The 26,371-nt window shown below is 34.2% G+C and overlaps 1 protein-coding gene across 1 annotated transcript in view; it reads right to left on the bottom strand.

Moving 5' to 3' along the window:
• The window catches only part of LOC118193352 (diacylglycerol kinase theta-like), a 238,058-nt gene that overhangs the window by 162,645 nt on the left and 49,042 nt on the right, over window positions 1-26,371 (bottom strand). Inside the window, exon 3 of the mRNA XM_035364432.2 lies at window positions 19,836-19,938. Within this exon, the coding sequence (XP_035220323.1) occupies window positions 19,836-19,938 (103 nt within the window). The remainder of the gene's footprint in view (window positions 1-19,835; window positions 19,939-26,371) is intronic.

The raw sequence follows: 26,371 nt of genomic DNA, 5'->3' as shown, positions 1-26,371 counted from the left end.
ACATGAAAAGCTTTTCTAGCATGTAATTGAAAATCTACTTACATATTGCTTTGTTTAATAATTTTAGAATTTAAGACCAACAACAAAAGAATAATTGTGCTATTTAAATACAAAAAGAAATAAAAGTGAAAAATTATCAATGTTTAGTGCTAGTGGGTATCATCTATACGTATTTGTAAAAGTTAGCTTTATTTAGTGTATATTTGACCTTAAAAATTAGTTTAAATTAGGAAATAGAACACAGTGTAGTAAGCCTGAGATTTAAACACATATAATTTCGTGAGATGACCTTCAAAGTTTTTTTTAACTCCATTCACATACTGAAAACTGAATAAGACAAAGCTGAGTAAATAAAGTTATTCTTATTCCAACCCAACTATGTCATCAGTCTTTTTTTTCCAGTTTCCGTTGTGAGAAACTGAAGAACCAGCCCTTAAAAAGCTGTTTTTGAACTGTTCTTCATTCGGCACCTAAGTCTAGATGAAAAGGATCACGATATTCAATATATCAGCCATTCAGTTTTGTTCTTCAATTTCACGAGTGGAAGGGTGAAGTCATATCAGTTATGGAGAAATAAGAGGTTAAAAATTAAAAACCTGGAAAGTTGTAAGCAACTCAGAGATGTTACGGTAACTGGAAGAATTGGTGGTTATGATATACATGTAACAAAAATATGTTTTATTCACCCTTCTTTTAATAAAATTATTTTTATAAAAAGAATTTTCAAGCCATTTTAACTAACAAATATTTGATAATTTACCTTGAATAACTAAAATTCTAAATATATAAACTACAATGACCATTTAAGTCCTTACTACATTTTATGTATGACTGATTGATATTACATTTCATGTATAAAAATTATGATTAATAGATTTCATATATAAGAAACAGTCAAAAGAATAATGTCACTATAATATGAATTACATAACAGAGAACATGAATACTAGATGTAGAATTTATTTGGGAAGAGGTAATGAACTTTTGCAAAAAATACATCAAAACAGTCTGGGTAAAATGATCCTATATTCATCTGCCAACTTATCACCAAATTACTTTTTAGGTAAAATTATCATATATTCACTTGTGAAATTTTTGATTTCTTGACACTTTAGCTGCCAGTTATGTGAGGTTGTATCGATAGTTCATAGAAGCTGTGTCATAGAAATAGATTGAACCCATTAGTAGACTTACTTATTATAAGATGTACAACTTAAAAGATTATTGTGTGTACTCCATTGATTACTAAGCCTTTAAGCATAGAATTTTATAACTATGCGGAAGCCCATGATCAGCACTAGAGGTAAAATTACTTTTGCAATGTGCATTACGTGCCGGCACATGGCATTATAAGTGAAACAAAATAAGTAACAGTATGCATTATTTTAGTGTTAAACAATATCACAAACAAATATACATATTACAAATGTATTTATTAACTATATACATTACAAATGAATTTATTACAAGACAGTTGCAATGATATTATTGCAAACTATATATTTCAGAATGCTATTGGTGCATGATCTTTGCTCAAAATGAAACTTTGGCCAATCCAAACCACATACACTGCTCGATATTAAAAATGCAACACCTAGAAGGAGCGGTCAGAAATTTACGCAGATTTTAGAATAGACGCACGTCACTGAGTTATGCGAATGATGTATACACAGCTCTCTGACGCATGTGAAGTAAGATATAAGGGAAGGAATGTGCAGAATGGGGAATATTCGTGTTGTTATTTCTGCCAGACGAATTATTGAAGAAAGTTGGTTTTTGTCCCGGAGGATACTTGTAATAGGAGAGAATGCCAGGCCGCCGTTAACGAAGGCACTTCCAGCCAGATAGACGATTTTACGAGGAGTATGGTGATCGGACTGAGAAGGGCGGGTTGGTCCTTACGTCAAATCGCAGCTGATACCCACATATATGCACGGCGCATCGGTTATGGCGAACGTGGTCGGAACAAGGAAATGTGGGAAGAAGGAGGGGTGCAGGTACAGCCAAAGGGACATCAGCACGCATGGATCGACGCATCTGCTGACAAGCTGTGGCGGTCCCGCAAGTCATTTGTATCACAATTCTGCAGTATGTGGAAGATACCCTGGATGTTCCAGTGTTGACCAGAACCATTTCCCATCGATTGGTTGAACATGGCCTGCACTCAGACTATCCATTAAGAAGACTGCCATTGACCCCACAATATAGATGCCAACGTTTAGAAAGGTGCCGGACTGGAGTGATGTGGATGACAGAATGGCGAAACGTCGTGTTCTCAGATAAGTCACGCTTCTGTTTATCCAGTGACAGTTGCCGCATACGTGTGTGGCATCGACGTGGAAACAAATCTAATCCGGCAAAAACTGTGGAATGCCCCACCGCGGGACAACGTGGCATAATGGTTTGGGGCACTATTGCTTATGATTCCAGTTCACCTCTAGTTCGTATTCAGGATACTATGACCGCCCAACAATACTTGGATAATGTACTGCGACCGGTGGCAATCCCCTACTTTCAAGGGCTGCCTAATGCAATTTTTCAGCAGGATAACACCCGACTACACAGTGCTCGCAAATGCCAACATGCTCTGCAAGGTATACAGATGTTTCCCTGGCCACCGCACCAACCAAACGTGTGGGATGTGATTGGACGCCATTTGCAGACTCTGCCCCTGCCTCGTTCAGAAGACGAACTGTGGCAAATGGTTGAAAGGAAATGGAGAGCCATCCCTCCGGACACCCTCACTCTTATTGACTCTATGCCTAGATGTGTTTTTTCGTGCATCGCTGTCCGTGGTGGTCCTACATCATACTGATGAGCTGACACCATTGTCGCTCTGTATTCTGACTATCATTTTGAAATAAAGATCACTTATTGCTGCTTGCTGTCTCTGTCTTTTTTTCCAAATTTCATCACTATCTGGCCACTTTTTCTTGTTGTTGCATTTTCAATGTCAAGCAGTGCACATACATTTACAACTAGTTTCCAACCTTCACTCCACGCCAATACCAGCATATATATTCAAAATGGAATGCCGAATGAACTTGAAAAGTCAACAACGAGGTTTGCTTTTCCTGTGCCCGCATGTGACTGGCACCTGAGACATCACTCCATACCACACGCAAGAGCATGATTGGCTCTTCAGCAATAACGCCAGTAACGTGCCAGTGTGTGACCGGCAGCGAATGTGTTAAACAAGGAAAAAAAATAGGCTAATAAATAAACAATAACCCCAGCAGTACCAAATTCCCTACACTGAATCTCTAAGCTAATACTAGTATCAAGTTCTGCACACATGCATTTGAATTAATAACTGTAATAGTAGCTTACAGAAAGAGTGTTTTGTTATGCTGAATTACTAAAAGAAAAATTGCTTTTATCCCCTTGATACCATGTTTTCCATTTTTAATACCAAAAAATCTTTCTCAGAGATATTTTTCAGAATCTACCTTTACTTGCCCCTGATGTGATGAAAAGCTTGCTCATTAGGCGGAACATAAACAAACCAGCTACAAAATATATTTAAGATAGAACTCAATGTTAGAAAAGCTGTGGCTCAATAAATTATTTACATGAGTTAACCACATAAACTCACAATTAATTGTAGAAGACCCCAAAACTAATGACTTACAAAAATTGAAAAATTTCCAGATACATGATCTATATTACTATAAAATGAGAGTGCTGACCTGCAGCGCTGGATTAAAGGCCCTAAGCACTTTTAAAGGCCCTAAGCACTTAAAAAAAATGTTGGTACCCCACCCACATACATTTACAACAGTTTTCCCCATGTCCTTTTCTCTTTGAGTGTTGGTTTAGCTGCCCTATACATTCCATGGTAAAACCAGCAATGGACAATTTTTATGTTGCCCCCTTTCCTGAGTTTCTAAGTACCCTTTTGTAGCACCCCTCTTCCTAGACCCCTAGCTTAATGACTAATTCAGCTCTGCTGACACATGAAAAGGAAATGATAAAAAATTTCAATCAAAAATAAATTCACTTCTTCAATCAAAATGTGTTAGAAATACACTTAGAATACATTTTTGTTAAAATGTTTATTTGCTTATATACAATAGAAAAGAGGTATAGCCATGCCATGTCCAATATTTAAAAAAGGTCTAGAGCAAAAAATGAGTGTGGATTATACACATTTACAAATTATTGGAATTCATACACTTAAAACGGGCAGCTTTCTAAGCACTACTTTATCTTCTCTCTTATATCTTTCACCTAGTACATTTCTTCTAGTTCAGTTACAATTCCAGGTACCTTCAAAGTTGATAAATACTTTTTTAAATCTATATGAAGTCCAAAAATCCACCTCAATACATAGTAAACTCAGAATTCAAGATACAACCAAATGTATTCTAATCCATTGCAGAAATTATTTTATATTACTTAACAGAGGAAATGCAGAACTGGAGATTTATAGAGTTTATTTTCAAAATTGAAGTAAATCCTAAGCAATAAAATATTCAAACATAAAACAAATGATAAAATATAGCTTCATCTAAATTAATTTTTCTACTACTAAAAGGATACTTTAAAGAACTTTTCAAATAATAAAGTTTGAAAACTAACCATGTGTTGTTACATGTAAAATTTGTCAAAATCTTATCTTTCAAAAACTTCATAGAGACACACAATATATTGCTATGAATTTTGTATAATGTAAATGAAAAAGTCTGAAGAGAAACTTTCACGGAAAATGTTACAGTGGCAATTTAACATTGACGTAAATGGTTATCTCACTAAAATGGCAAGATATCACCAAGCTGGCAATGGTTTTGATGACTAATTTTGTTGCCAAATTTGGCAACACTTTTGGTAAGGTCCTTGTATAACTGAAATTCATGCCATAATAAAATAACTATAATTGATCACTCTACGTAACTGCAACCGTATTCGGCCTTTATATGTAACCACATATGCCTTCCAGTAATTTTGAGAAAGTTCAGAGAGCTGTGTTCAGATATTGAGATCTTCATGCCAGCTTTGCGTCTTAGATGCGCTTCATATTGTGTTGTGTTTAACATTCTTAGTAGTTTGTTGTGTTTAGCATTCTTAGTAGTTTGAAGTACAGCTATTGATTGTGCTCTGTGATAGTGAGAAGAGCTGCACAAGAGCTATCGTGGGAAGTTTCAAAACCGTAATATGTTTCTTAGAAGTTTCAAAACTGTAAAATGTTTCTTTGGGGAAAATAAATTTTATCAAACTATCATATTGGTTTTGTGCACATTCAATCCATTACGAACCTGTATGCACATAACAATATGTTAAGAATTTTTTAAAGTTTTGGTAAACTGGATAAAGAAAAATGTTTGTGAAAATGGTTATAAAATCATTTTTATAAAAAACTTATACTAAAATGTAATATGAATCAGTGATACAACTACAACATATTACCAATGGTATAAAAATAATGAACAAAGTATTCAAACATTCATTACATTATAAAAAAAAAGGCAATGAACTTGAAATATTCAAATAAAAAAGAAATTGCTGGCATCCATAGAACTGACCACTATTCAATTGCTAAGATGAAATACATTTCACACATTGTAAATTATTCAACTCAGATACAACTACACTTACTAGAAAGCCAAAACATTAAGACCATCTACTAAATAATGTACTGCGCTACCTGTGGCCTGCAAAAGAGCTGCAACTCACCTTGCCATGGATGTCACAAGGTCTTGGTAGATCACTGGAGACAGGTTATACCAAATGTCTAAGTAGAGGTCACACAAAATCGAGATATTCTGACATGACAGTATTTGAGGTCTGAGCTGCGGCTTCACACCATGACCAATGTACTATATTGGGTTAAGATCTGGTGAGTTAGGTGGCTAGGGCATTAATTGGAATTCAGCCTTATGCTCCTCATGCCATTCCAACACGAGCCTTGTGACATGGGGAGTTACCCTGCTGGAAGATTTAATTTCCAGTTGGGAAGAAGATGCCAAGTAAAGGAGCAAATGATCCACAATTACATTTAATCTACAGCTTTCATGGTCTGTTCTAGCACAACTAAGGGTCCCACAGCCACCCATCAGAACATTCCCCAAAGCATAATACTGTCACCACCAGCCTGTGTATGACCTGCTGTACAGGAAGAGCAAATGTTCGTCTGGAAGACGGCGTACCCTGACACGACCATAGACATGATGAATGAGAAATCATGATTCATCTGACCAGACAACCATCTTCCACTTATCCATGGTCCAGTCTCGATGTTTCCAGTCCTACAGTAGGTACAATTGACAATGACACTTAGTCAACAGAGGTACACGAGTGGGAAGTCTGGTGTGCAGTATCATATCCAGCAGTGTTCACCTAACTGTGTGTTCCAAACCTTCTCCAGCAGCAGTTAAATACCATTCCCACTAAATAACATGCCCTCCATGTTATTCAGACGAGTTCATTGAAAAATGTGGGGACGGTCATAATGCTTTGGCTCATCAGTGTATTCTGGGCACAGTTTTGGCCAAAACATACATGACACAAAAATATTGGTTTTAATTCTTAGAATATTAACAACATAACATTAAAACAAAATAATTTTTAATCAATTTTACTCATTTTTCAAAATAAAGCAAATTTAAAGTAATGCAAACATTATGGGAACAGTTTCATCAAATGGTGCAAATGGTGCTGTTTGTTCCTGTCATTATGGTCAAATGGTGCTGATTTGTTAAAAGTTGCTATTTTTTGCAGCAGCAGCCTCATCAAATACTCATTCATTAAACATAACAACGCACACATTGAATAAGTACATTAAGCAAACAAAAAATGAAGGTTTCATAATTTCTTTTCAGTTGGAAAATTTTTAATTTAACTCTGCACAGCTTAAGAGCTATAACTGGCTGTGCCATACCATACCAGAATCAGAAACAAGAATCACAAATTCTACAAACCAGAGCATTAATGGAACAGATATTCATAATCATCCAATTCTGCTTCTTTAAGTCTGCTACCAGAAATACAGAGCTTAGGGGATACAAACTGCCCAGAAAATGAAAAAATAAATATATGAATAAATAAAATATTAAAATAATAAAATAATAATGTGACAAATTAAAATAAATCAACTAAACAAAAAACAACAAGGGCTTTTTTACTTAATCCCCAGGAAGAAACATGCTCATACAGGGGTTAAATTATGTTTCCACAAGTAAAAATTATAATAAAAGCAATAATCATTTTCTGAAAACTGTTCGAAATTTCCTGTGAAATAAAATGTGAAAATAACAAAAGAAAACAGTGCAATGGTATGAAAGTTAAATCTGCACTGAAAATTACTGTAAAACGTAATGCAATAATATATACAAGGCGTGCCAGAATGCACCAAAACAAAAACTTCAGGTCACACATTTAGTGAATAGGTGCAAAGAAGGCATTTTACACTTCCCCACATGTCTTTATTACGAAGTAAAACTAAGAATGGCACAAAAATAAAAAGCTTTATTCAAGACAAAATAGTAGATGAGATACTACTAAACACTTGGTATTTCTAAATTACAATCAAAATTTGCAGATAATAAATAAATGTACAAATTAATTAAAATTTACAGACATACACCACATAAAGTTAATTATAATCACAACAGCTCCTAATATACACTTTACATCATTGACAAAAAATGCCTGCACGATCTGGAAATTCCCAAGTATTTTTCATGAGCACCTACAGCACTGACTGAAAGCATGCCGACCAAGTCCACATACGGAATAATGGCTGCCTTCTATATTATTATATTTAATATGTTCCTATAAAGATTCCAGAGAGGACAGTCCTGGAGAGCAAGTGTAGGGGACAAGTGATGAATCTATTTTGGTCGGCCCATTGGTCTAGAAATGTAACATTCAAGTAGTCATCAACCTGAATGTTGAAAATGGCATATTGATGCCACATTTCATGCTAGCCACATTCATAGTACGCAGGCCATCAGTTGCAGCAAGACTTTTGAAGATAGAAATAAAGTACATTCCTTCATCCAGATGTTTCAAGTAATATATATCAGCCAATCAAGTAATCAATCAATCTTACCTAAAAAGCATTTACTTAAAACCTTAGTTAGTATGACTATATATCAGCCAATCAAGTAATCAATCAATTTTACCTAAAAAAGCACAGGTAACTAATGTGAGGGAAACTCCACAGCAGCACTTGTGTGAATCAGTATGCAAATTCAACACATTCAGGAAAATCAACTCTCTCAAAGCTCTCTCTGCACATTTAAACTTTTAGCTCTTTAAACATGCCATATCACATAAAACTGTTTCTGGCATACCTGACATTCCAACACATTTTCCATAACCTGAATGGCAGCAATAAAAGACCCTTTTTAGACGACAAAGCAAGCTATAAAACACTCTGTGATCAGGCCCAATCCTGTTAGACATGAAATTGGTAAAAACTCCTAAGCTTCCACTTCTTAAGTATTGATGAATTAAAAAGATGTATGGATGTCCTTCATCTTTTCATTTATATACTTATCTACTCCAAGTTGTTAATGACACTGTCCTGACAGAAATTGCAAGGTAGACACATGTCACCAAGTTATGCAAATGTGAAAAGAGCAGCTCTCTAGCACACATTGAAAAAGATATAAGGGAGGGAAGATGCAGAATGTTAAATTTTCATGCTATTATTTCTGCTAGGGAAATCATCGTAGAAAATTTGTTCTTGTCTCAGAAGACACAGAAGAATGCCAGGCCGTCGTCAATGCAGGCAGTTCCAGCAGACAGACAATTTTACAAGAGACATGATGATTGGACAAATAAAGGCAGATTGGTCCATACGGAAAATCTCAGCTGGCACATACCTAGACACGTAAACAGTTCCATGGCTGTGGCGACAATGGTCAGAACAAGGAAATGTGGCAAGTACGATGGGTGCCGGTGCAGCCAGAGTCACATCAGCATGTGGATCGATGCATTCACTGACGTTTGGCGGTACACCCTCAAACCACTTCTACCTCCATTCTGCAGCATATTCAAGATACCCTGGATGTTCCCATATCGGTCAGAACCCTTTACCGTCGATTGATGATTAGTGGAATGCACTCGTGGCATCCATTAATACTGCTATTGACCCGACATTACACACTCAAACAAAGTTTGCACTGGTGCTGGGCTCGAGAAATGTGGACAACAGAATGGCACAGGGTCATGTTATCAGATAAGACATGCTTCTGTTCTTCATATAATAGTCACCACATATGAGCATGGCATCGATGCAGACAGCTCCAATCCAGCAGCAATTGTGGAATGACCCACCGTTTGACAATGTGGCATCATAGTTTGGTGCGCAGTTGTATATAATTCCAGGCCACCTCTAGTTCATATTCAGGGCACTAGATGATGTGTTGCGGTCAATGACACTCTCCCACCTTTAGGGGGTGCCCTGTGCCCTTTATCAGCAGGATAACACCCCCGAACACACACTGCTAGCATTAAAGAATGTGCTCTGCAAGGTGTACATATGCTTCCCTGGCCACCGTTCTCTCCTAATCTCTTACCAATCGAACACATTTGGAATGTGATTGGATGCCATCTGCAGATCCTGCCCTTGCCACGTTCAGAAAACGAGCTGTGGCAAACAGTTGACAGGGAATGGAGAGCTATTCCTCAGGACACCATCCATAGTCACACTGACTTTGTACCTAGACGTGTTGCTCCGTGTATCGCTGTCCAAAGTGGTCCTACAACTTGCTGAACCAATGCTCTTCTTGCTCTGTATAATGTATATCAGCAGTTTTCAACCTCTGGTCTAATGTGTACCATTTAAACAAAAATTAAAACCCTTCAGTACCACCACTACAAAGTACTACTATCACCACCATTCTTGAACAAAGTTCAGATCCTATAAATTTATGACTGTTGGAGAAAAAACTCAATCAGGATGTTGGGGTTTTAATTTTTGAATTCAATAGTTAAAAATACTTTGCTTCTTGGCATACCACCTATTTTGCTCTTGTGTACCACCGGTTGGGAACCCCTGATGTATATCATTTTGAAATAAAGATCACTAATTGATCATTGGTATCTCTTTCTAAGAAGATACATCGCTTTCTGACCTCTCCTTCTTGGTGTTGCCTTTTCAATATCAGTAGTGTACTGGAAAACAATTTCTGGATTATTGCATTTTAATTTTTTAAAATGCTCCATGTGTCTTAATTTTTTTTATCTTAGCCGAACTGTTCCTGAAAAAGTGCACTGCAAACAAAACTTAGTATTAATTTGCGAGCTGCATGAAATGCTAACTTTTAATTAATATTTCTTTTTTAAACACCTAAATTTTAGATAAAAGTTCATACTTTAATACACTTTAATTGGGCTTTATTCTCTTTATGAGTTTGCTTTCAAAAATGCATACCACACATACAGCAGTCTTAAGATGTAAATAATCACGAAAATTTCATATGAGAAAAATACAATTTAAGAATACTTTTACACTTACCTTCAATACTTACTTCCTATTAAGCACTTCTACATGTTTTATTTAACACAGAAAATTTTAATATTTTATTTATGCAGTTTTCTATTAACAAAATAGTAGAGTGGTGAGAAATACTCCAATATTATTTAGAAATTTTCTCAAATACTTTCAGTAAATTCGACTAAATTTTTTTAACTGCATTAGAAAATTCCTGCACCATACAATTGCCCTTCCTTATTTCATTTTCGGCATGTTTACCTACTTCACACATATTTTTGGTAATTCTTTCTTTCTTATAGCCACTCAAACACCTGTTTCCACTTTGGTCTTTACGATGTTTATTCTCACCTCCGTGCAATAGATATTGAACATGAATTTCTCTTGTTATTCTATACCTGAAGTATTTAAGCATCCAAAATTAAAATCACTAATTTCTGTAATAGCCACCATTTCAAAAGACTTTTTTGATGCAAATGTTTTTTTTGGAGGGGTTGCAGTTCTTTCAAATGACGCTCATATTGTGTGTTTTCCCAGATATACACCTTGTTAACAGTGCATTACTGGCTACTGTTCGATACACTGATTGTATTTTAGATGAAACAGGTACTGTTAATTTGGTTTTCATCATTGAACACAATTTAGGTTTCTCATTTATTGCAATGTTGTGTGGAAAAAACAGCATGAAGCGACACTTATTCGGCATTTATTATATCTGGGTGAATCATCCATTGAAGAACAGTGGATTTATTTTTAATTGCAGTCCCTATAAACTGCATATTAGCAAGTTACCTTTTATTGTTTTCCTATAAAAATGCATTAACTTTAAAATTGTTTATTCTTTAAGACCACTTACCACAACTGATAATCACACCTTTATATATGATCACGTTTATGCTATGTCCCATTGGATGAAAGTGACTTAATAATAATAATTGCTTTTTATTTAAAAAGTCACATGTAATTCTTCACACTTCCTCCACACTATGCTTTGAGCAATTTACAGAATGTCATCTTTAAAATTTCTTTTCACATAAACTGTGCAAAAATTTTTACTTGTCCAGTGAATAAATACCAAGAGCCATTGAAAACACTTCCAAAGCTACGTGACCTTTCCCAATTTTTAGGAACATTTTACAAGTTTTTATTTGAATCAAAACACTTGTATTCTTTTGGATCAGGGCTAGAAAATGTTGAATTGAATACCTTCTAAAACAATTTGCAAATCAGCTCAATTACAGCAGTTGAATAGCCATGCATTCCTTTTGAAATTAAATCTGAAGAATTATTGTAGTATTCATCACATTTAACATTACACAGTAGAGATTTACTAGGGTTCATCAAAATATGTAAACACTTTTCACTCTCATTTTGACTAAAATTTGATGAAGATGTGCAAGTTTTTTTTTTTTTTTTTTTTTTTTTCCAGCTTAGTTACACTTACATTTGCAGTGACAATTAAAACTTAATCGAATGCTGGAATTTCACCACTTATGTCCTCTGATGTAGTCTTAGTTTTAGCAATTTTGTTCTGACATAACATCTACAGACGGCCATCTATTGCAAATATTCTTCAGTTGTGTACAACTTTGTTTTAGACAGTCTTGCTTTAGGTTTACCATTTGCTAATATAGCATGATTTATATTTAAAAAATTCACGAGTAAAAAGTACAAATAAAACAAATTCACAAATAAAATTTTATCAACAGTACTTTTTAACCCTTGGCAGAGCATTTTTTTTTTTTTGTAAGGTTATCAAAACTGATCAAAGAAATAGCAAATACTAATAAACTAAAAAGGTGATGCTTAAAACTGTAAACAAACACACGCAAAGCAGTTACAATTACAGCTAAAGTCAAATGTTTGCAAAAAGTATTAATTGTTGAAATTGAAATACCATAAAATTATTTCTCTCAAATGTTTATTTACCTTTTCACTGACATTTACATGATCTTTTGAATGTCACAAAAAATGTAAACAAACATATTCAAATGTTTTTAACTTCCTTAAAAGTAATTAGGCGTTTTTTTACAAATGATAAAGTTAAAACTGTAGAATACCACAACAAAGTGTGGCTTATTACTCTTACGACAGAAAGTCCTTGTCTAAATGAAGCCCAAGAGAAAATATGGGTTTCTTTTTTATGCACTAAATAATTTTTAAAAAAATTTGTAGTTACATTCCTGTAAACTATGTTTAGAAATTTTTCATTTTACAGATCGTTTTGACAACTAACCTCAGATGTTGAACAAATAAAGCAAAAATTTGTATTCATGTAGTTTGTTCAAATCATTTATAATGTAAAATGCAACCAAAACAATGCAAGAAAATATTACTTAATTCAATGAAGTAGGTCTACATCTGCAATATGATATCAATATTGATTAATTTAAAAAGCAAGACATGAACTAAGAATTATTATTATTATGAATTATTTTTTGCATATAATTAAAGCTTAATTCTTCCACAATGGAACTGCACACAGCAAAAAAGAAAACAGAATTATCAATCTGAAAACTTCCACACTTTACAGAAACTGCAACATTTTAAAATTCTTCTAATGTAATATGACAAAAAAAAAAATCATTAGCATATTTGGCCATCTGGTATATAATTTTTTTATAAATGTATTTTCCTATTTATGTCATTTTACATTAAAAAATGAAATGTCAGAAAATATGACGGCAAATGTTGTCATTATTTAACAGAAAAAAATAGTGATTCAAATGGTGATGCAATGGAGTACCAACAAATGCAGCAATTTTTATTTTGCCAGGAATGGGCTAAACCTTTGGCATGAATATCAAAATACCTCACACAAAAATATTTTTTGAGGTGATAAATACCTCAAAAATGACAAAACAGATGGAAACTACTCAAAGTGCCATTCAAAACTGAATAATTACACTACTGAAAATTAAAAAAAAAAAAGAAAAGAAAATACATATCACTTAAGGAAGGGGTTTGAATGTTACACATCAATGAATTTAAACCTGTTCGGCCACATAGGGACATATAGATCCCAACGCATACTAAAATTGGGTCCCAAAGGGTTAAACCTTCAATATTTATTTTCATGAGTTTATTCTATTGCTATACTTATTTTTCAATAAATAGGTTCACATTTTGAAATTTAATATTCTTAATCATAAGATGAAACATTTTCAGTACTTAAGTATTATCTACCAACTATGAACTCAATATGACACTCAATATGTTAACATGATATATAAAATAACATAATGAATTATACCATCCAAAATGATTATGGAATGAATAATTTGAAGATCTAGCCAAATATTCTGCCCATAAGGATAATGATGATGATGAAATTAAAGAAGAACCAACAATGCAGACAACAGAGGTTTTGGAGAACTGTTTCAAATAACACAAAAAGAGGAACATAATCCATCAACCTCCTATGGTGGAACAAAGCATTTAAGTTACACATGTTAACGTAGGCCTTGTAACCTCTTCAGCAAATATTTATTGAACCAAAAAGACAAAACCAACTCCCTAATACGGTCTTCCATCAGATGAATAGTATACAATACTGACATAAAAGCTTCATGTCTCCTATCATGACTTTTGGGGGGGGATCAACCTTCACTTTCTGATGCAAATTATCCTTCAGCCATTCCCTCAGATTAACCGTAAATATGAGGCGTATTCAGAAACTAAATACCGTTTTGAACAAAAAAAAAAAATTGTAAGACAATTTTTTCGAATCCAATTTTATTTTTACATGAAAATACATGTCAAACTATTTTTCAACATAGTTTCCGTCAATGATCAAACACTTGTCATAGCGGGTGACCAGTTTTTGTATACCATCGTCAAAGAAACTTCCCGCCAGTTTCGATAACCATGTCATCGTCAGATCCAAAGCGCTTGCCACCAAGCTCGCGCTTCATGTGCAGGAACAAGTGATAGTCGGACGGCGCCAAGTCCGGGCTGTTTAAAACGTTTTCTCCCTCATCACTGTACCGCATGAGAAATGTCAGGGCACTAACAAGTCGCTTTGTTTTGTGAACATCAGTGAGCATTTTTGAAACCCATTGGACGCAGTTTGCGATAATTCAAGCAGTCAGACACAATTTCGAACAAAACAGTACGTGAAATTTGTGGAAATGCCTCTGAAAGAGTTGTCATTGTGAAGCGTCTGTTCTCATGAATTGCTTCATCAACTTTCCTTACCAAATCCTTGGTGACAACAGAAGGCCGACCACTCCGAGCCTCGGCGTGGACATTTGTCCGACCTGCATTAAACATTCTTACCCACTTTCTCACCATTCCATCACTTATCGCGTATTCACCGTAAACTTCTGTCACTTGACGATAAATTTCGGCCGGTTTAACATTCCTCACGTTCAAAAATTTAATCACAGCACGAATCTCACAATCAGCGGGAGAACTAATCGTCTTAAACATTTTGAATGTGCACAGCAAACTGAAAACACAACATAGAGCAACCAAAATGGCGACAGTTGAAAGTCAGTGAACAAGAAAGACAAGTGCGCATGCGCGGGACGCCTACCACAGTGCTGCGACGGCGCTAGAATGAAACGATACTTAGTTTCCGAATACGCTACATACAATACGTACAGCATTACTGTGCATAATCTCTGTATCATGAAATGTTGTACTACCATCATACAATTATTTTTATCCATACATTTTATCTTTGCAGCGACAAGAATTGCAAAACTGGAAATAGTACCTCAAATGAGGTACTGTATTTTCTTTTTAAAATAAAATCCACTTAATGCAATTTTTTTAGACATGAATGTAAATATGACTTCCCCGTTGAAATAACAGGGTTGCCACTCAAATAGCAGAATGAAATTCCCTGACTTTTCCAGGTTTTCCAGGTATGTTTCAAGAAAATTCCAGTCTATCCGCATAATGTACGTTGGCTGTGCTAAAAGGTAAATTAATTATGGTATTACGGTCAAAAGTCGTTAATTCGGACACCCATAATTCGGAATGATCTATAATCCGGACCTCAAAGCTAAAAACTTTCTGCGCATGCGCCGCGTTGACACATGCGCATAGGCGTTTACGCGTGCGCGTAAGACCTCTTACAACTGCGCATTTGCATGTGCGCAAGCGCAGAATACATTTTCGCATGCGCGTTTTATGTATAACGGACGGTGTAAGCTAAAATTATCTAATTATCTATTTCAGTTAATGTTGATGATTGCATTGTTCCTTAATTTTCGAATTGGATCCAGCTTATTATTTTTTTCAGACTGTAAGAGCAATACTATAAAAGTAAACTTGAACTTTCGATTATGTCAAATAGAATTTCCGAATCTGGAGCTCCCAAAGGATCGTACAAAACGAAATTATGTTTCGATGTCCATCAAACAAAAAGTGGAATTGCTGCAAAAAATGGATAAAGACATGAAGAACGTGACAGAGAGGTTAGTGAAAACGAAAAAATTTCGATTGACAAGTTAGTCGGTATTCTCGGCACAGCAATTAATGGGACTTGAACAGCGGAACTTTGTAAGTGAACAAAAAATTATGTCTGTTTATAGAATTAAAGAGAAAGTATTATCACATAAAACGAAGCAACTTAAACAACTTACATTGAAAGAAATGTTTTAATAAAGTAAACAAATAAATATTAAGCTTTTTTTTTTGTGAATTTTGATACCCTTTAGATCATAATTGTTCTTTATTTCATAAATTACGGTTTCATATTTTTAATTTTAGAATTTCTGCATGCCATCTTACGCGATTTAAACTGATGATCTATAATCCGGAAAAATCGATAATCCGGAATCGCCGAAGTCCCGACGAGTCCGGATTAACGACTTTTGACTGTACTTGTACTGTGTAGCAAATTCACTTAATTGTTCAATAAATCCCAGAGGACATTTATTCTTAATTATTCTTGGTACACTTTGATAATTTTGTTTACTTTTCCACTTAAGAAACTTAATAAAATTTAAGATATATACATTGGATAACAATTGTACGTTTTATTTAATTATTACTCATGATCATCACCAGTTCAACATGAGGCTAATCCGGTTCTTATAAATCACAATGCAATGCTAAAAGTTAGGTTAGATTTTAGGTAACTTTAATTTGTGTGAGGTGTCTTCTTAAAAGGCACCTTAACACTTGAAAACACAAATATAATTATAATAGCAGTTGTTTTCTCCACTGAAGATTGAGATTAGAATCTCCCCAATCTGGAATAAAATAAGGCATTTTTTGCAGACATTCTGCAGCTAAATGAAAGAAAGAAATCTATTTAATGATTTTTTTTTACTAAATTGAGGTATTTTATATTTATTTCGCAACATACATAAGGAAAAAATATGTGCATTAAATTTCGTGATGTCACATACTGCTAGAATTAATTTCAGGATTATGCCAGAGAAAATTTCTTGAAGTTTGGAAATATTATTTACTAATGATAAATAAATTTAGAGGGAAGAAACAACATTAAATTATATGAATAACATAAAAATAAAGATAATTGCTTAAAAATTGAATTAGAATAATCAACGATATTTTAGTGAATATAGTTATATTACATGGTTAGCCTAGATGACTGATTACTATTTTTTTATTTTACTGCAAAATGACAAGGTATTTATCAAAAAGAAAAAAAAAAAAAAAAGTTTTGCGGTAAAATCCTAGTATACAGTACGGCCTTCGCACGATTTTGAAAATTGTCGCCAAGAACAAAATGACTTGTTTACTGCTCATCATCATGTCGCCAAATCCTGCTGTACCATACACGGAGATTATTCTAACCAAAGAACGTCTATGTAAAGAAGAAGAGGTTCCATACACGTAAATGCTATTAAGCGGCTAGAAAGTGGAGGGAAAATTTGCCAAGGGATTTGGCGACGGAACTTGGCGGCCATAATTTCCCTCTCCGCGATGTGTACAGGAAATTGAGAAACACGTGTTAAGAAGAAACGTTCTTTGACAAAAAAGAAAACTACGAAAATCCATTTTTAAATTATTGCGAAAATTCCAAGAAGAAACGTTTTATCAAAGAACGTTTTTTCTTGGATTTTTCGCAATAATTTTAAAAACGGATTTTCGTAGTTTTTTTTTTCCTCTCCTCAAAATAACTAATTCATGAATTAATTTACTTGCGCCAAAAAATATTTTCTTTTCCTTTAAAGAAATTTTAAACGATATTCATTTTATGAATTCTTGATAATTTCAGATACAGATTTCGTTAAATTAACTAATATGGCTAGATTTTTGGCACAAGCATTTTTCCAAAAACTACAAACTTTGAGAATATTGGATTTTGCACATCATAAAACTTGAACAGTTTTTGTGAAAACTACAAAAATTTCATAAAAGTTGGCCCATTCATTCCGCCAAAAATACATTTCATCAACATTTTCTACTATCGTGTTAAGTTCTTAATTACATATTAACACGTTTAGTATAAAATTTAAAGGTATGATTTCTATTAAATTTTGAAAATCATCAACAGTTACAGAAAATGCAGTTTTACCAACACTTCATGCAAGAAGAATTTTAATATTAATTCTTCATAAATAAACATTTTAAAATCAAGCAATGAATATGTCAAAGAAATACCCACTTTCGGCTATTTAAAATTTTTTTCAAATGGATGTTAAAATATTATTTAAAGGAAAAAATATTTGTTAGTTAAAAATTTTTGTCATGAATTTTCATCACAATTTAAAAATTCAGATGTATGTAATAGCCGGTTTTATTTATAGAATGAAAATGTCTACATCATCTGATTTGGTGGGAGCACACACAAACAAAATTAATAACACATACTAAAATATGTTCATTATACCAATGTTTCTGTTCCTACAAGCATTTTAAATTTTTCTGTGAATTTTTTTTAATAACAGGAGTGTAACCAAGTAATAAAAAATCTCATGACCAGATAAAAGTCTTCATACCACTCAAAGGCTTAAATAGGGCACATGACTGGAAGCAGTGATTACATAATATTTTCAAAGTAAAGATCATCTCTAAGAAACTACATTTAGACAACTTTCTAATAATATCGGGAGAAACCTAATGGTAATACTGCACAAAACAGCTGAAAATGTATTCAAAATTATACTGCATAATAGTATTCAAAATTTATTGTAATTAGCAAAAGAAACTGGAAGGGTAGATATGTATCATAAATCATTTACACACACTAAGATGTATTGAAGACAATATCAAAGTTCCTGTCTTTCCTATACACGAAGAAGTAAACACATAAAATCTCTTGCATTATATAGTCAGGCTGTGAATACTGGAAATTAATTATGTGCATCATTATAGATAATAAGCATAATGCAATGTTTAGTAGCATATAGATATGTAACTAGCACTGCATAGAAAACTCCCAATAAAATAAAACATAGATAAACTTATAAATTTAGCGCATAAATTAATTTTATCATTTTTCATAATGATCAGAAATTTTTCATTAATAAATTGCTTAAATAGTGCATACTATTTGTTTAAATTAACTGTAGTTAATACTTTTATTGTTACATGTTAGTATAATTCTAGTTTAAAAGTAATGTTTGATCCAACTCATCAGCTAGAAGACATGAATTTTACCATGTAAATTAATTCATGAACTACATAAAAGCAAAAAACTAAGATACTAAGACATTGATCTGATTGAAGGAATTAATAAAGAAAGTAATTTTGCAAAAATTAATCTCCCTTGTTTGGAGCTTCATAACAGAACTTGTCAAGGGAAAAGTGTTTTGAAGCTCCATACTTGGTCGATTAATAAGAGAGCCAAGACAAATTTCGTTCTGACCTGTTCACTAAGACTCGGAAGTGCAATACTTAATCAATTAGTCAATTAGTAGAATTACAAGTCTCATTGAATTGTCTCTTTTCCCTATTTGCCTTAGCTTTCTAACAGAAATATTTTACAAAAACATGTTATAAAAATTTTGCTTTCAAAATATACAAAGAAAAACAACCTGTGAATCCATGAAAAAGTTTTACTATGAAAAAAGGCAAATATGGAAAAATTCAATTATTAACCTCTGTTAAAGAATTAAAAGAGAAAGCCCTATAAAAACTTTTATTAATTTATAATTATTTATTAATTTTACTACTAAATTAATAAAAGATATATATTTTAAATAATATTCTTATTTAAAAATTTAGTATAATTCTACTACATCAACAAAACAAGCTACCTAACCTCAGCTTGATTTTGGCCAATGTTTAACATAATAGATTAAAATAAGCAGTCATGTCTCTCCAGCATACATGACACAAGTAACCTTTTCCATAATATACCTGATGTTGTTAACACAAAAAAAGCACTTCCCTAAATTACATGCCATATAAGAAATAATTTTAAACATACATTTTGAATTTAAAAAAAAATATGTCAAAATCTTACCTTCACATCTTACAGCATAACTATCTTCAATCCGCTTCCGACAAACACTGCAAAATTTCCTTTTCAAATGCCCTCTCTCTGACCAACAATGGGGAACAGGTTTCTAAAAAACATAAATCTTATTTAAAATTTCCTAAGTGCACTAATACAGGACAAAAATACATTACTATATAACTGTGCTATCATAACAAAAAATAAAAACACAAAAACTGTTGATGCTACTTGAATGATCACTGTCATCACTGAAGGCAATTAGAAATAAACATATCACAGCAAACTCATTTCTTAAACAAATTGAAAAAATTATTCTGCGATGAGGTATACTATTCTGCCATTAACATCCAGATGCTCTGTGGAATATAAGAAATACCACCCTTATGTCATTGAAACATATCATGATCCTATAAAAGGACTATGAGCTAATATTAGACTTGTGTACCCATCTGCTGCTTTCAAAATGAATGCACAATGTGAACTGAGTGAGGTTCAAGCACGATTATAAGTGCTTACCAATTCTGTCATTCCATCCATAAGATTTCAGAGAAGTTTCAGATGCTAGGTGCAAGAGTAAATGATTGTTAAAAATGGAAATTTGAGGAAGTTAAGAAATTTCAATCCTATGTTGGAAAGACAAAAAAATCCATGAACTGGGATAGTCAATATCTTCAATGTTTGATAAAATAAAACAGGCTTCATTAGAAACAGCACTTTGGAATTCTTGGAAAGTGATGTTACTTTACTAATATCTATTATAAGGAGTTTCCATTTTCATTCAATGGCAAGAGGCAGCGGGTACAGGTTTGGCTTGGGTTTTTTGGTTTATGTGATCACAGCTAAGGCCCGTGGACTATCTGCCTAAGGGAATAGATAAACTCGTGGATGACTTTCTAAGGGAAACTGGTTTGGATACACGTTATGCATGGGGAAAACCACAAAAATGACCATGCAGCCAGCCTGTTCATGGGATTGGAATCTCGGACTGAACTACCAGTGGTCAGCAACTTTACCTCTTATCCACTGGTGGGCCTGCAGCACATACAATCCAGTGATATGCTGCTCGTCAACTACACTGATGTAAAGTGCACAGTCGAGCACACAGGAAAACCAGAAGTGTCTCGAGAAGAGAATCACACTACACTTATGGAGGTATGACAACTCCCAAGAATGGTACTTATTAGAATGCCACAGTCCCCACAGTAAAATTTAACAGAGAAGGAATTCTCATGTGCTTCTGTTTTTCTTGGTTTGATCTTGATCAACTAGTCTTTGGGTCTGCAACTCTGTCAAAGGTTATGAAGAGATGAAATGGATCCCATTCCACTACTACATAGTAACATTTTGAAACTTGTCCGTTTGTATTTTAGCATATGTGTCCATTTATGGGGACTGATACGTTTCCTGAAACCACGATATATCAACAACCAAGGCTTGAACTATGGACCTTCCAACTGTTACTTGAACACACTAACCATCTACACAATGACAGGATACAGTGAAGAATCTGATAATTCCATTTACATTCATGAAGCAATTATCAAACCAGAGTGATATGAGAAAACACGAACAAATGAACTTAACTGGCTGTCTTAACTAAACTTGAGCCTATATTGCAACTCAACTAAATATCCTTGAAATGAAACATTGCACCAGCTGTAAGCCAGACCACATTGCTCAAAACCAGTATACAGCTGTTCACCATCTAGAACAAAAATGGTGCAAAACATCACGCATTCACAGAAACTGTCCAAAAAGTAAAAGTCTTACTGGAGTGGCAAGGCTTTTGATATCAGCAAATAGCAGATTATATACATAGAGCTGACATAATGTGAACTCTTCATACAGAGAGATGAGAAAATCTATCCCAGATAGCAGGTAAGGTGTTGGAAATCACAAATGATGCACAACTCACTGTTTGCACAGCATCAGATATAGAACAAAATTCAGTGTTAAGTTCAGCACTAAGCTTAATGACCAAACAAACAGAATAGTTAACAGAACAACTAAGCAAGTTTAACAGCTGTCTCGAAAACAGTACAATAAAAATCCAAGATACCACGATAACAGCAATCGTTCAAAAATTAGGCAACGTAATTTGCATGCAAATCATGCCAACACTGGTTACTGTTACTATCACCAAAAGTTTAAATCTGATGCTCATAAATGTACTCCTCCATGCTCATTTCAAGCGGAAAACTAAATTTCACTGCTATTTTGAAACAAGTCATGGATACTGAAATAGCAGCGAACACTTCCAACAGAGTGCACATATATGAAAAATATGAAGTTTCCTTGTTGACACAAGTAGTGACATTTCCTGCCTTCTGGTGCCAAAAAGGAAAGCATATCACAGCTAGTACTCTACATCTATTTGCTGCAAATAATACTAAAATTAAAACATATGCCATTAAACAACTAACTTGAAATCTCAGGCAAACTTTTAAATGGAATGTGATAATAGCTAATGGTTCAGTTCCCATAATAGGTGCTGATTTTCTCAGCCACTTTTGATTACTAGTCGATTTACAAAAAAAAAAAAAAAAAAAAGAATTAGTCGATACATTAACAACTCTTGTTGATAGCGGCAACTTGGAGCACAACTCTCAATTGAATGTTACGACTGTTTCCAAATGCTATCCATATCACCAAATTCTTAGAAAATTTTCAGAGCTCAGTAATCCTTCTATTCATAGCAAAGCAATCAAACATGACACAGTTCATTATACGGAAACTAAAGGATAACCAATCCACTCCAAAGCAAAATTCCGACCCGAAGTTTATCAGGAAATAAAAAAGGAGGTTGAATTAATGATAATACAGGAAATTAGTCGACCCCTCTAAAAGTAACTGGTCATCACCTCTAAATGTAGTACATAAAAAGCCTACTGGCCTTAGACCAGTTGGGAGATTAGAGCATTTAATTCAGTTACAGTTTATGATTCACATCCAATTCCCCACATACAAGATTTTGCATACAGGACTCTTCATGGCAAAACAGTGTTTTCTAAATTGCAAGGACTTATCATCATACACCCGCCCATGAAAAGCATGTACCTAAAACAGCGGTAATTAGCCCTTTTGGTCTTTTTGAGGTTCCTTACTTAAATTTTGGACTAAAAAATGCTGTTCAAACATTCCAGTGTTTCATGCACGAAGTGTTACGATGACTAGATTTTTGTTACACATACCAAGATGACATTCTAGCATTTTTAGAAAATGAAACACTTCATAAACAACATATTTCTAAAGTTTTACACAAACCAAGCAAATATGGATTTAAGTTAAATACTTCAAAATGTGTTTTTGGTGTTCCTGAAATAGAATTCTTAGGCCATTTAATAACCAAGAAAGGCACTAAACTTTTACCTGAACAGGTGAATGCAAACCTGAACTTCATAAAACCAGAAAATGTAACAGACTTCAGGAAGTTTTTAGGTTTACCAAATTTTTACCGTATGTACTTGTCATGTGCAGCCCATAATCAAGCACTATTCAGTGAATATATAAAAGATTCAAAAAAGAATAACAAGCAAAAAATTCCTTGGTCTGTGCAAAGAAGTGAAGCTTTTGAAAATGCTAAACAACAGTTAGCAAATGCTACATTATTAGCACATCTCCGCCAAATGCATCTCTTATTCTTCAAGTCTATACACCTGACTATGCTATTGCAAGGTCAGGATCTCTAAATAAAGTTACTAAAAAAGTACTCGAACGAACCCCTAGTAATTTTCTCTGGAATGCTCACAACCACTAAGGCAAAATACAGTGCCTATGATAGAGAATTATTAGCAATATACCCATCCAGTCGCAAATTTAGATACATGCTACAGAGACATAAATTTACAGTAGTTACTGACCACAAACCATTAATATTTGCTTTTAAAAAAACTTGAAAATTGTTAAACAAGTCAAACTCGTAAACTAGATTTTATTTCTCAATTCACAACTGATATTCAGTACATTAAAGGAACTGATAATATTGTTGCCGACACATTATCTTGCATTCACAAAATAAAAATTATTAGTCCTATTGATTCTGAAGAAATTGCTCAAGCGCAATCAAGAGATGATGAGTTAAAAGAAATACTTAACACTAACAATTTTTTACAAATGAGAACAGTTCAGCTCCCAAATTCAGAAACAATTATATTGTGATATATCTACTGGCATAGCAAGACTTTATATTCCCAAGGCATTTTGAAAATTGTACATAATTTAGCTCATCCAGCCATTCGAAAGACGTCAAAATTAATTTGTAGTCAATATATGTGGCCAAATATCAACAAAGATGTCACAAGCTGGGCAAGACAATGTATTTCATGCCAGAAATCTAAAATATGCAAAAATACTGCAGTCCCTTCACAATCCTTTAGTGAAACTTCTACATGATTTCAACATATTCATATAGATCTCATCAACCCACTTCCACCTTCCCATGAATTCACATATTGCCTAATAGCTATCAATCGGTTTACTAGATAGACAGAAGCTATCCCCATCATCGATATTCAAGCTAAAATAGTAGCAAAAGCCTTCCATGCAAACTAGATCACCTGCTCTGGTGTGCCAGCTACTATTACAACTGACTAAGGATGTCAATTCAAGGTCTTGTTTATTTAAGGCTCTAACTAAACTCCTAGATGTACAACAAATATGCACATCTGCTTATCATCCTCAAAGCAATGGCTTAATTGAGGAATTTCACAGTCTTTCAAAATCTGCTTTAATGTGTCATAACACTCTAAAATGAACGGAAGTTTTACTAACTGTGCTACTTAGCTTGAGACGAGCTCTCGAAACCACTGGTTGCACTCCTGCTGGACTTGTGTACGGAACTACCATTAACCTCCCAGATGATTTTTTTCGCACGTCGACTGTTGCTAATGATTCTGTTGAATACATTGAACAACTTCGAAGTTTCATGCAGCAACTTAAACCAAAACCAATTGGATCACATACAGCAAAAGCAGTGTTTAATCACAAAGATTTTAAAATGCATTCACATGTGTTTGTGCGACGTGATGCAGTACGACGGCCACTACAACCACCGTGCGCGGTCCTTTCGAAGTTCTCAAATGTGGTGACTGTGTTCAAGTTCTCTATTCATGGAAAAATTCTTCCGGTCTCAACTGACCAGTTGAAACCAGCATTTCTGTTGAATACCGACATGGATACTCTCTCTCCTGATACTTTGAATCCTATATCTGCTCATCACGCGAAACCAAATATTCGTCAAACTCGTTCGAGCAGACATGTACCAGACATGTTTCCCTGATTTTTTAGGTATCATCACGATGATACTGGAGGGGGGATGTGACGGACCACACAGAGATGAGAAAATCGTGTGTGCAATCTTCCCCAAGTGACTATTTATAAGCTTTTATGACGTGTCACATGACATGGTTCTGACCACAGATGCAATAATTCATTCCAGTTGACAGTACATGAGACATAACTTTACGTCCAGTGTCAAGACATTTTAGCATTCTGCACTCTGTTGTCTCGATTTAGGGAGGGCTGATGAAGAAATTACCTTGTTTTTCCTCTCATATTGGTTCAGATATAACGAATCAGAGGATGTAAAATACTACTGAAAAATTAAGGAGGCGTGGCTAATTCTGTCTGCCAATTGTTTCCATCAGAACAAGACCTCAGAATACTCTTGAACTCTCAGCTAGAGAGACTCTCATTAGCAGGTTCCTCACATCATGAGAACTATAAATCACTAAAATGACTGTTCTATCCTAGCCATGAATTATATATATTTGTAAAAAGCTTTACATAATTGTGATAAATATGTTTTGAGTTAAAAAATGCAGTATTACATAACCCCACAAATGTAACAACCATTATACAGAGTCAGATGCACTACCTGCCACCAGCCACCTACACATACATTTTTATGTTTGTTCCATCACAATTCCATCTTGGACGATTGGTTTATGTCCATTTGCCCAGTATGCGAGAGCTATCCGATTAGTGGAAAGATATCTTCTCAGAAAATTTCGGAGAAACTGGCTTGTGTTCAAATGACATACGGGTAAAACCCCAGAAATACCAATACAGTTAGCCCCTTCACCAGGATTTGAACTCGAATCAGACCTGAGTGTTCAGCAGTCTCATCTGCCTGTTTGCTGCTAGGTAGAAAGATGGGTTGCTGTTATCTTGCTCCTGGAATATTGGCCAGACAAGCTTTCAACCTGAACAATATTAAATACTACACCTGGAATCCTGAAAGCATGCAGTACTTGAGCTCCTTCCCTAATCACAGTTTGAGCTACATATATAAATGGCAGATGAATGTGCTAACCACTTACACTACAACAGCATGCAAAGCAAAAGGCAGAAATTATTAGCAATATAGAATATTAAGTCTTCAGTTCTGAGAGATTTGAAATTCTGATTCAAGGTACATAAAATATCAACATAACTTTCATTAATTAAATGGTTATCACACTTATGATTATAGGTGTATATATACTACTAAGTTTTCTAAATTCTGTTGTGCCACTTCAGTTTCGCCATATAGTGAAGAAAAA

The sequence above is a fragment of the Stegodyphus dumicola genome, chromosome X1 (assembly GCF_044657685.1).
Source record: "Stegodyphus dumicola isolate Sdum_Otavi_A_Nest chromosome X1, ASM4465768v1".
NCBI classification, from domain to species: domain Eukaryota; kingdom Metazoa; phylum Arthropoda; class Arachnida; order Araneae; family Eresidae; genus Stegodyphus; species Stegodyphus dumicola.
This window is presented reverse-complemented; position numbering and strand designations above follow the sequence as displayed.